Genomic DNA, 12,733 nt, shown 5'->3' on the forward strand with positions numbered 1-12,733 from the left:
TTCTGGACTTTTTCATAGAGCTGAAGAACTTTCTATGCAGTAGATGATTGTCAAATTTTCAAAATGAACATGAAAGTATTGCCAATTTCAGATCAGTTGAACTTGCTAGAGAGTAGAAACAACACCAAAATGTGTAAAATGGTATATTGAACTCCTTTGAAAGAAACTTCAGATCTAGACTAGGAACTTTATAAGGTTTGTATATAAAATATATGTTGTTGTGGAAAACCACGTATTGACAGGCTGAGAAGGATCTCAGACAATCACTTGGGAGCAGTTCTTTCACTTTGCTCAGCCATCATGAAATTTCCTTGCATCCAGTTTGTCAGCATCTGTAAGGCGGCTTTTGGTTGATCCATTGGAACCATGTGACCGGCATCATGGACCTGTTGCCAAAGTTACAGTGTAATTAGAGAAAGATAAGAGGAATAGGTGAGGAACAGATATTAATCATATTATATATATATATATATATATATATATATAGAGAGAGAGAGAGAGAGAGAGAGAGAGAGAGAGAGAGAGAGAGACCTTGAGGAAAGCGAGGGGTCCATGACTTTTTAGCAGTCCTGCTTCTGCACCACCAACCTTGAATGGAACATTTGATGATTCTCCAAATGCTTTCTGACCAGACCATTCCATGGCATGAACCCAATTTGAGTTCCCTGCAAAAAATTAGAGAGATATCAGATATCATAAGTGGTAGTAGGCAAAACTACTGTATTATCTTGAAGACACAAGAAACATGAGCATTTTGCTGGTTAAAAGGGACTCACCAAGCCAATTGCAGATAAGATCGTACTCTCCAGCATACACTAGCACCTTAATTCCATCTTCAAGAAGGGTAGGAATATCCACTTCCAGATTTCTCATCCAATCCGTCAGCATAGCCTCATAAACTGTAGTGCTGCAAGAAACAAAGTCTATGTCCCCTACACCTAGGGCATCCCTAACTGGTTTCTTGTTCAGGAATGTCTCCATGTTTGAGAAGTCATAACACAGATCCCCTACACATTGTTTTCTGACATCATAATACTGCATGCCAAACAGAAAACAGACTCTCATCATACTTGAATTCACATTTGGTTTCTTTAAAACTAAGTTGTTTTCAAATAACAATAATTCTTGCCCTTGCTTACATTTTTATCACCAATGATATCCATGATCTTGGAAAATATGTCATTACAAACATTGTATGCATCAATACAAGGCTGTCCACCAGTAGGGCCTGACACAGTTTCACTTATTAGTAAAGTTCATGGGTACAGAAATAGGTCGAGAAACCAAAGAAATGAAGAGGACATACCGCAAGTCTCGATTGCTTGTTCGCAGGCTGGAATCGACTTGGTAATTCTATCATAATCAGGTTTCTTAATCAACCCCATCTGCATTGCATAATCAGGGTATGCCTTGTACTGGAAATCTGGATTGGTTAGGCCATTACCTATTGCAAATCCCTGTTATACCATATAATTTATTTTGGTTAGTTCCTTCACGAATTTATACAACTCACAGTAAGTATTAGACATCACACCTTGAAGTTTATGTGAATCCCTTCCTTGTCTTTGTTTCCTTTGTGAACTCGAGAAGCAAATGCCGGAATGTAGTGGCCAGCATATGATTCTCCAGTGATGTAAAAGTCATTCTTAGCAAATTGAGGATGCTGGGTAAAAAATCCCTGTGATTATGCACAGAAGTCAGAAGATTCAAGCCAAGGAAAAACGTAAAAGCTGCTATCAAATTCATGGGAAAATCTTCTCAAAATTCGCAATTCACCACTTGCATTCGCATTTCACATTGGAAATCATAAGCTACACAATGGAAATCGTAAGTTTGTAACAACTGTGGTTGATTGCCAACCATTTATGTAAGGTGAATTTCATATAAAGGAATGATTAGGACCTGCAAGAAATCGTACAAGTCGTTGCTAACACCTTCTTCATTGTGACGAATATCACGGCTATCTGAAGTATAGCTGAAACCAGTTCCAACAGGTTGGTCAACGTAGAGAAGGTTTGACGCCTGCCAAAGAAAAACTTGTTCATAAAACCCTATAGAAGGGAAAACGAGAAGGAAATAGTAGCATGCATAAATTGTTAAAGAGTTGCAAACCATGACAACATAATAGTACCTTGTCCCAGCCATAGTCATTCCAAGATAGAGACAAGTTATTTGCAATTTGGAAAGGACCATTTTCATAAAACACAGCCAGTTCACTGCTGCACCCTGGTCCTCCAGTCAACCATATCACAACAGGGTCATTCTTGTTAGTCCTTGATTCAAAGAACAAGTAGAACATCCTGCAGAAACCAAAAATAGAATAAAATGTGAAAAACTAGAACAGTGGTTGCAGTGATTGTATGGAAGTAGCCGTGTCCTGTTTTGTATTTGATTCTTTGAGGTTGAGGACAAGTTGAGACAATTATTGACTAATTTGGCACAGGCAGAAAGATACAAGCAACAGATATGGACCCATGAAACCAGAAAACCACAAAACTACATTTATTGCTTCTAAGCATTTCGCGTATATGTAACAATTTGGCACAGGCAGAAAGATACAAGCAACAGATATGGACCCATGAAACCAGAAAACCACAAAACTACATTTATTGCTTCTAAGCATTTCGCGTATATGTAACAATCATACAAAAGTGATATTAAATGAGAAATGTAGCAATCAGCTCTGTTCATATTGTCTTTTATCCAGCAGTAAACGACAACCAATTGGGCATGACAGCCATGACTTGTGTCTTTGCACAGTAACAATGAAAAAATTTTCAGATGCATACAATGTCCAACAGATGAAGAAGGCTTTGATTACCTTGCAGCGTGGGAATGAGGAAGCCGATAATAGCCGGCGTGATGTCCAAACTCTTGAACAGTAGCTCCAGAAGCAGCACCAAGGTAAGGCATCTTGAACCGCTTCTCGACAAGCTTTGGAGCATCCAATGAAGAGTTGTAATGGGCGCCGGTGTTAATCTCATCATTGGGGAACAAGTTGAGGTCTCGGATGAGCTTTTCGGCTTGGAGTTTCGGGAAGAATGCTGGTGAAGACAAGTGAAGCTGGTCAGGTTTGGTATTGATACCATAGGAGGAAGAGAAGAACGGTAGGAGAAGGAGCAAGAGAAAAGAGAAAAATGTGCGAGGAAAAGTAGATGCCATTGTTGTTCTTGTTGTTGAAGAAAAAAGGCTGGCTTTGGAGGGAATATATATACGTGTTGAATGTGATGTGAATGCAAGTCACAGGTCAATTCTTGGCCGATAATACAATGGTGGAGTATGAAATGTTCAACCTGTGAGAGATGAGGTGAGACAGAGGAAGAGGGTTGTAACGGTCTTTCTCTTATTGCTTTTGAAATTTGTTTTCTTTTGTCTCATGGTTGAAGTTTGCCCCTCTCTAGTTTGTTTTCTACTAAGAACAGAAAAGAAAACAAAAGGAAAACGAAAAGGGCGACAAGGCAGTTGAGTTTTGAACAATCTATCATTCTATCGTGGGTAATGAGACCACATTATGCTCCAATTTACTTTTATATTTTTGTTCTTGTATATCATGGAGTTTAGCAATCACACCCAACCACCTTAATTCCTTTGCCTGCAAGATTTTGGATCTTACCTAGTCCATACTATTAAGAGCATTTGCCTAGTCTTTTCTGTTTCTTTCTTTCGTCCTTCTTCTTTCCTTTTCTGATGTAATTTCATCACATCCCACATACATTATTGTATGCATAAAATAATTCAATCTCTTTCAAAGACAGAGTCGACAATAATTCTAGAGACCCTTTATCAAATATTTATTGATTATAAGGTTGGAATAAAATGATAAGGTGATGTTAGCATTTTAGACAGAGCATCACTTCCTCACTCTTCTTCAAGAGAATGTCTAAAGGGGTCACACATGGAGCTGAGCAATAGGCTTGCCCGACCTACGAATTAGAAATCGCTAAAAAAAATTAAGGATATTCTGGTCTTGCATGTGCAAAATGAGGGATATTTGAGGTTTACATTTTATTCGCTCACTTATTTAGCGCATTCTTATTTGTTAAACCAACCAATCTAGTAGTCCGCCTTACACAATTTCCTCCTTCAATACCATTTGAGATACATAATCTACTCAAGGTATGGTTCACGAGAATTGTAATACTTTGTATTCTATGCAAGTAACAAGCATAATGATAAAAATCATTGGCACTTTCTCAGTAGAGTGCATGAGGTTTTCAAGAGTGAATAACATTGGCCCTCAATTTAAGGAATAAGGGATTTGTTAGGTTGAGGAATTTTCCCTTAGTATTATTGCCCTCTCATACATTATACAACATTAAGTTAGCACCTTCCTCACAAATAGTGGAAATTAGGTGCTTGATGAGTGTGTTTGAATAGCACTCATCATGATTCGAGGGATTAGTTTTGATGGGATCATTGTCCTCTAATACATTATAGAAACATCAATAGTTAGAATTAATAGGCCAAAACAAGTTGGGAATACTTGCGTGCAAGACATATCTTTGCCTTCAGAGAAACGCAAGATTTGTGATGTTAATGAAGATGAGGAAATTCTCAAATAGTTGTTCAAAAGCTTTGAAAACATTGAGATTTGCAAGAGTAGGAGTGACTTAAAAGACAGAACCATCTTCCTCTCATCTTCCTTAGTGATCGAATTGGGTGTGCTTAGAAGCGAGGAAATAAAGGCAGATTGGATCACCCACCATCAGTTTTAAATTAAACAAGGACTTTAGCTTGATGCATGAAGCACATGGTGATCTTTGATTATTGAGGTCACTTTCCACTTTTCCAGCAATGTCAACCCTGTGATGGTAGTGGTATAGTTTGACTAAGCTGCTGAGAAGGATTTGATTCGTCTTGCAGCAATACAAAGAGTTTTAGACTTGTTTTTGAAGTAGGTACTGAATTTATTTACTTTGAAAAATAAGGAGCTGATAAAAGAGGTCTTATTCTTCACTTTCATTTTGAGTGCTCCAAGTGCCCATATAACAATTTTTTGCATCATGACATCTAACATAATCGTATCATGTTTGGAAAGCTAGCAAAAATGGTCCTCTTGTACAACATCTTCTTCATGAATGTGATCTTGTTGGAAAAATACTTGAAGCAGAGAATTTCACATTGGCAGTTGATCTTTTTTTGTCAAACAAGAACTTTTATTAAAGAGAAAATATCAAAAAAAACATAGACCCAACAACATCAACATAGGCCCAAAAGCCCAAACAAACATAAACAAACAGAAGCTCAAACACAAGGGCAGCCACATCGGTACCAACAACCATCGGCGGAATAGCTGCCACACCGCCGCAAAGCAACTAGCAACAAACACCATCTAGATCAAAAGGTTGAGGAAGAAACTTAAGACAATTCTGATATTCCCAACCAACGAAATTCCATTCAACCGGTGTTTTAATTATTGTTCGAGTGGTGCGGTCCCTTTCTTTTTCTTTTTTTTTTTCTTTTTTTAAATACATAGGGATTAAAAAAAGCTCAACAACATAAAGACGTTACATTTTAGGAACTACTATCCTATATCTAGGACAAGTCATCCAATAAGAGTTCAGTCCCTTTCTGCTCGTCTTAATTTCTCTATTTTTTTTTCTTTTACTTATAAAAATTGATTTTCGGGAGACCACTTGATTTAGTTAATTTTTAGATAGTGCTGATTTTGTTACTTTCTGCTTGCCACACAAACAATTCCTGCCAAGGGTAGATCCCCATCCATTCAAGCTGTTTTTTAAATTATTGTTCGAGTGGTGTAGTCCCGTTCTTTTTCTTTTACTTTTTTTTGGATACAGGGGATAAAAAAGGACCAAGCAAGAGAAAGAAATTACATTAGAAGAACTACTATCTTATATCTAGGACATTTGCACAAGTCATCTAACAACAGTTCAGTCCCTTTTTGCTTGTCTTAACTTTTCTATTTTTTTATTTTTACATTTATAAAAATTGATTTTCGGGAGATAGTGTTGATTTAGGCTTCCATTTGAGACTTGGCTTTCTTTATTCATAAGCCTCAATGGTTATTTTTTTTTTTTTTGAACAAGAAAATAGGACATTCTATAGGCATGACATTGAATTAGAGAGATCTTTGAGCTATTCTGTTTGAGGTTTAAGGATGGGTCTTTGAGTTGCGAGTATCGGGGATTCTCCATTCTTCTACTTATTTTTCTTCATCTCTTTCTATCATGAACACGACTCTTCCCGTCGACGTAACACAAGTTTCGGGGATCCAATCTTTTACTATTATGTTTATGGTTTTGTTTACTTCATTAATTAATAATTGCTGTGGCTAAAACACTAAGTTAAACTTTTGCCATAATTCATAGTTGTGTTACTGTTTGTATGGTTTGCATGGAGTTATACAGGAAAACAGTGACTGGACTGAATGACATACAAATGTCCTATTACAGTGCAATGCAGTGGAGAATATCTCCCGGTGGGCGTTGATCAGATATATCTATGCCAATAATCTTCCTACTTTCGATTTAAGAATGTCAATTGTAGATAAGGAATAAGGGTCTCCCGCAGAGGACTTGTGGAACTAATTGCTAAACTTTCCGATTTAAAAGAGTTGATCTGATGTTATGAAAACAAATAATCAAATAGCTTAAGGGAGAATCAATAGAGAAATAGAAGTCAGGGAATGTATTCACCACCAATCAATCAAGTATGCATAGCTATGTTTAACCTAGTCTTATTTATGGATGAAGGTGCTGAAGTTAACTCAACGCGAATTAACCTATTGTTTTTCCTTACTTTTATGCTATGTGAGAGACGCTATACACCTAACCTTTCTAAATTGCAACCTAGATTGACGCAACTCTAGATTTAACACAAATAATTTTTTTTTTTTTTTTTTGAATGCGGGAAGAATCCCGTTAGGTTGGAACGGTGGTACTCCTCCCTATACTCTCATTATTTATCATAGGATAGTACAACGAGGGGGACATAGAGCCTAAACCGCGGGATAAAGAACAACCATCCTCTATTAAGACATCCTGAATAATATCAGGAGTATCCTCCACCCAAAACTCATCTAACATGGATGTACTACAAGACATTATGAGTACGACGCGTCTCAATTAATATAGGAATCTAATCACTTTAGACAATTTACTACTTTAGAACTCTCAACGGAACCTTCTTAAAAGGAACATGCAATAAATATTCATAGCAATAGAATCCTAGACATGCATTCTAAATTGGCCACCAAAGAAGACATGCAAAGAACTCATCAATGTAAAAATAGAGTTTAGGTTCTCATCCGTTAAATGAACAAAAGCTAATTAGATGTCATAACATAGCATATAATCATGATTAGGGCTTCAACAACCTCTAACAACTAAGAAATTAGTTGCACATAGTCTTGAATGAAAGCATAAAGAAAGTCATAAGAGAAAGAAACAGAAGAACAAACTCTAAATTGGGAAGATGTCGGAATCGACTAGTCAAGCTGCAAGTTTCGACTAGTCGACAACGGCTCTGATTTGCTCCTATTCTCGGGTATCTGGCTTGATTCTCGCGAATAAGAGTTTTCTCGTTAACTTTACCAGCCTTTTTATAGTGCTCTTAATTGAGTCCTCTTTCATTCTTTTTTGGTCTTAAATTATTTGAGGTGTAGAGAAAGCCAACTTCTTAATTATTTGATTGAATTAGGATTTCTACACATCACTTACCCAATTGGATTGCGTAGGGCTGGGCATTTAAGACTTGTCTGTCAAAGTCCGACCTGTATTGGCTGGGCCCAATTTTTTTTATAAACAAAACGGTTCGAGCCTGGCCTTGACTTTCAGAGTTGAAAAAGCCCGTCAGGCCCTTTTTAGATAGAAAGAGACAGGTGTCCCTATATTATTTGTTATAAGATAAGGCACAAAATCCTTATCATAGGTAGGATCTCATTGAATCTTCAGCTCCAAAGTCCAAAAGCCCAAACCTAATTGACTAATGTCTTCACTCTTCACGATCAGACTTCATCCGCCTCTCCTCTTTCAGACTTTAGTTATCAGACTAATCAAGATTAGCCTAGCCTAGCCGCCTCTCCTCCTTCAATCATCACGATCAGATCTCTTCCCTCTCCTCCTTTCTTTCTCCCTCTTCGAGTCTTCTTCTTTCTCAAAGTAAAAACACCGAACGACCTAAAGTCCTGAACTGAGACGCCGAACGATCTACCTCCTTCGCAGAATCGCCGAGACGCCGACAACAGTACAACCGGTTGCGATAACTACCGCCTACTCTTCTGTACACAAATCCAAATCCAAGTACCTGTGTTGGCTTCTACTTCTAAACAGATCAGAATCATTGGGTACTGATTTGGATAATCTCGATCAAAATCCAGTTGATGTCGATCTCATTTATTTTTATTTTTTTAATAAGGCTGTCTAGGCAGGTAAACTAGAAAGCCCGGCCGGAAATGAAACGGGCCGGTCCTTGTTGAGTGCAAAACGGGTTTTAGGCCGGAACCGTAAAAAAGGTGCCGGTCCCATGCTCAGCAAAATTCTTGTTGAACCCGGCTCGTGCCCAGCCCTAGGATTGCGCCATGTCATCATCAATATTTTCTGGAGTATTTTGTCCTTTTTTTGCTACTATTTCTCCATGGATTGGGCTTCTCAATCCATCAAGGTCTCATTTTCAAGTCTAGAGTCTAAATTTTTCTTTATTTGCGCATCTTTCCTCAATATTATCTTCTTTTGTATATTTGCTCCGCAATAACTTAATAAACAGAAAAGTAAATAAATAAAGAGAAAATAAAATAAACTAAAGAAGATCAACATAGAAATCAACATTATAAACGTAACACAAAATGCTCCTACGTACAACTCTACAAGGAGTGCGAGTATGTTTTGCAATTGCCTATTTTGAGTAAAGATGCACCTTCAATCTCATTAATTTATAATGGGAACACATCACATCAGGGACTATATAATCACCCAAAATCATAGGAGGCCTCTTATTGACAATAGAAGCCCATAACGATGCTTGTTAGGGACATTGTTAAAATTTATCTTATTTTCGTACCTCGTGTTTTTAGCTATCTAATCATATGGTATAATGAATCGTAACATGCGGCCTACGTCATCTCAAGATCGTAGACGCTCAAGCAAGAAATTTACTATTAAAACATTTGGACCAAAAAAACCAGATCGAAGAGGTAATTTGTGGAGGCTTTTTCATGTCTCATCTGAGTTTATGATTTATTAATCCAAGGAAAAAATATAGTTTTAGTCACTCAACTTTCTCTTGATTGACACTTTGGTCACTCATATTTATAAAATCTCACTTTAGTCACTCAAATTTAACTCCGACTATCACTTTAGTCCACCGGTGAATTTTTCCAATAAAAAAAGTCACATGACGCCTCTTATGCCATTTTTCAAGGGTTATTTTAAGATGTTGAAGAGATGTGAGACCTTTGGTTTGAATATAGGTTGAAATTTTCTGAAATTATAGGACGAAAATAACCCTTAAAAAACCTAACATGCCGTGTCATGTGACTTTTTTTATCGAAAAAATTCACTGGCGGACTAAAGTGATAGTCGGAGTTAAAGTTGGGTGACTAAAGTGAGATTTTATAAACATGAGTGACCAAAGTGTCAATCAAGCGAAAGTTGAGTGACTAAAACGATATTTTTTCCTTAATCCAATGATATAACAAAATTGGATACATGAATGCAGCAGCGTAGACTTTTAGTTAATGTTCTGATATTCATAATGAAAAGTGAGGGGAGGAAATTACATATATGTCTATACAATTGATGAAAATAAAATTTCAAACAAAAATTGTCTAAATATTACATTGACTTTTTTTTTTAGGAAAGGAAATTCATTGAACTAGCAATAGAAATCGCTCATGAGGGCATCCCAATGGGGAGCATACAAAGGCCAAGAAAGACTTAACCCTAGAGCTAAAGTAGAACAAATTAGAAGGTGTACTACACCAATAACTTGTCCATGTACAATAGAACATTGCTCTGAAACACTTATAGGAAACCTAGCTGAAACTAAAGGTAAATCCTCAGCCTCCTCAAGATAATTACCAACAATATAACTATTGTCACGACGTTGAGATTTGTAGATCAAACCATCAGAATCTGCAATCTGAGCATGCAAGAAATCGGTCAACCAATCAAATCTAGACTCGTCCCAGCCTAAAACACACTGCTCGCCAAGGCACACAATTGTGGTACTCACAGCGTGAATGTACTCAGACTCTTTATAGAATATAGAAACGAACAGTCTACCGGAAAGTAAAACCAGCATCCCCAGCGAAAAGAAAACAGGAGAATTGAACAACATCATCGCATCTCTTGGGTCCCAAATCCACCCCCTAGAGTGGTTAAGCCCAGTGAATGGATTCTGATCTGATCCCAACAGCAACCCAAAGCCTTTGCTAGATTTGATCTGGACACCCAACTTCTGTTTGGCATCCAATCACGCCATCTCCACGCGGCCATCAGCACTGACCGCGTCTGCATCTCCGACTTAGCCGCACTGAACGGCGCCGTGGTCAACCACCACTCTAGCCGACCACCAAACCCCATCACGACACACAGCATATCCTCCGTCGTCAGCCTCACGTGTGCACAGCCCCACACCACTACCATCACCATCAATGACAGAGCTGCAAGGAAACAGCGAAGCCACCATCTAGGACCCGGATCCCAGAGCCATATCAGATCCCTTGAGCTGACAACCCTGCCCAAACAGCGATCAACGCTCGCTTGATCCCGGTGAAAGAAAATTGATCCATCTGATCGTCTGTCGAATTGATGGAATAAGGGCAGAGCGCTACCCTTTGTCGCGGTCACGGTGGACTTGCGTACAGGACCTCCACCGATCTTCCCCAGATCTGGGGCACGACCTCCTTCAGCAAGAGCAAGCGAGGCTGCAAAGCGCGCTATTATTGCATCAATGGAGGCCATAGTCAATGAGAAAGTAGACGAGAAGAGAAGGGGACGAAGCAAGTGTTGAGGGAGGCAAGGAGGTCGTAGACAAACTAGGGTTGAGAGAAAAACTCTCCTAGGGTTTGAGAAAAACTCATCCTGGAAGTAAAAAGGTGGCACATGTCTAAATATTACATTGACAAACTCGCTTCTCTTAATGATAGTATAGATATATTTTTATACATTATAATATATATATATATATATATATATATATATATATATATATATATATATATATATCTCCACACTCATATATAAAGGTGTAAAAATAGGATAGAGAAAAGTGTATGTGTGTGTCTATTTACATATAATACTATAAAGCCAAGCCAAAAGCTTCACCAAATTATGGATGGGATTGCCTATAATCCTCTTCATAATAATAAAAAAATAAAAAAATACATAAATAAGAATAATTGAAAAAAGTGAGTGACACTGAAACTCCCACATTATTTTTCTCTTCAACAATAACACATGGATTGCACGGGTATGAGGCTTGTGTGTGTGTGTGTGTGAAAATAGGATAGTGAAAAGTGTATATACACTTCTCTATATTACTTATAAGTATGATAAAGGATCTGGCCAAGAACCGGCTGTAGTTGCCGAAGCCAATGATGCCAATTTTGAGACCGTTGGATTTTCGGTTATGGGTTTTAACGAGGACAGTGTGACCTTGTTGGACAAAGGACCTGGCCAAGAACTGGCCCTAGTTGCCGAAGCCAATGATGCCAATTTTGATATCAGCATTGGATTTTCGGTAATGGGTTTTGAGTTGGGACTAGCAGTCAAAGGGCTGTGTAGCATCGATGGTTTGGATTGTTAGGCATTGGGGATGAAGATGGGTCTGGTTTTTGGTGGGTTTTAGTGGTGGGAGAAGAGAGTGAGAGAATGAGTGAGAAGATGGGTAGAGATTTAGAGGGAGTGTACATACTGCCTATATTACATACCGCCAAGCACAAGCAACGACCTCGTAGATGGCTACCTCGCCATGGTGGAGGTCGGTCGATATCTCGTCGGGAGACCACCTTCCCATGCTCTCCAAAAGGCTTCAAGAGAAGCAAATATGTGTATTGTGTCCCACATTGGAAATTTAAAACAGAATGAGACCTCTTTTAGCTATAAAAGGGAGTCCTCCCCTTCTTAGAAAGGATGGGATCCATGATCCCCACACTTGTATCACTACAAAGGCTACTTGGCCTCCCTCTTAGTAAAATCTCCAAGTGGACGCAGCCTTACCTCTTGGGCAAGGTGAACCACTATACATGTTGTGTCACATCTCTCTCTATATCTTGCTTCATACTTAGTCTCAGAATTCTCACTCAGAAACAAGGAGAAGTGAAGGTTTTGTTTGAGGGGAAGAGAATGAGAGCATTGTAGAAACTAGGAAGTAGAAACAATTGTTTACGTTTCTCTTAAAAAAAAAAAAAAACAAAGATAGAGGGAGAGGAAAAGTTTGAGATGGCTGTTTTGGCATCCTCCGATCATTGGGTGGGTGAAGATTAAATCGGATGGTGCTTGGAATCATGCGGAGGGTTTGGTGCGGTTTTCCGTGACTTTAAAGGTCATGTTCTTGGTGCTTTTTCTTCCAACATTGACATTTTTAGTTTTATAGCGGTGGAGGTTTTGACAGTTATAACAGCTATTAAACTTACTTAGGTTCGTGATTGGTAGTACATTTAGTTAGAGCAGGTTGGCTCGTCACTTATGCTAGATTACCCACGTTATCCTTTGCTTATACCTTAGCAACTTCATGTTCGTTGGCTTAATTGTTTAAGTTACATCTCAAATAT

General features: G+C 38.3%; 1 protein-coding gene across 1 annotated transcript; it reads right to left on the reverse strand.

The window, feature by feature from the left end:
• Nucleotides 1-130: 130 nt before the first annotated feature.
• Nucleotides 131-3,359, reverse strand: LOC133733930 (serine carboxypeptidase-like). Its single transcript, XM_062161587.1, has 9 exons — nt 2,822-3,359; nt 2,132-2,300; nt 1,903-2,022; nt 1,535-1,678; nt 1,307-1,457; nt 1,140-1,228; nt 777-1,035; nt 532-665; nt 131-386 (listed from the first exon to the last, which is right to left on the reverse strand). The coding sequence occupies exons 1-9, from the start codon at nt 3,160-3,162 to the stop codon at nt 264-266; spliced, it is 1,530 nt and encodes a 509-aa protein (XP_062017571.1). The 5' UTR covers nt 3,163-3,359; the 3' UTR covers nt 131-263.
• Nucleotides 3,360-12,733: the final 9,374 nt, after the last annotated feature.

This window comes from Rosa rugosa, chromosome 2 (genome assembly GCF_958449725.1).
Source record: "Rosa rugosa chromosome 2, drRosRugo1.1, whole genome shotgun sequence".
Classification (NCBI taxonomy): domain Eukaryota; kingdom Viridiplantae; phylum Streptophyta; class Magnoliopsida; order Rosales; family Rosaceae; genus Rosa; species Rosa rugosa.

What these genes read in the sequence shown, in the direction of transcription:
- LOC133733930 (XM_062161587.1), bottom strand. Translation starts at nt 3,162, where the DNA reads ATGGCATCTACTTTTCCTCGCACATTTTTCTCTTTTCTCTTGCTCCTT. An exon ending in TCTTATCTGCAATTGGCTTG is followed by an intron (nt 666 to 776) that starts GTGAGTCCCTTT and finishes AATTTTTTGCAG; the next exon opens with GGAACTCAAATTGGGTTCAT. An exon ending in GACCCCTCGCTTTCCTCAAG is followed by an intron (nt 387 to 531) that starts GTCTCTCTCTCT and finishes CTTTGGCAACAG; the next exon opens with GTCCATGATGCCGGTCACAT.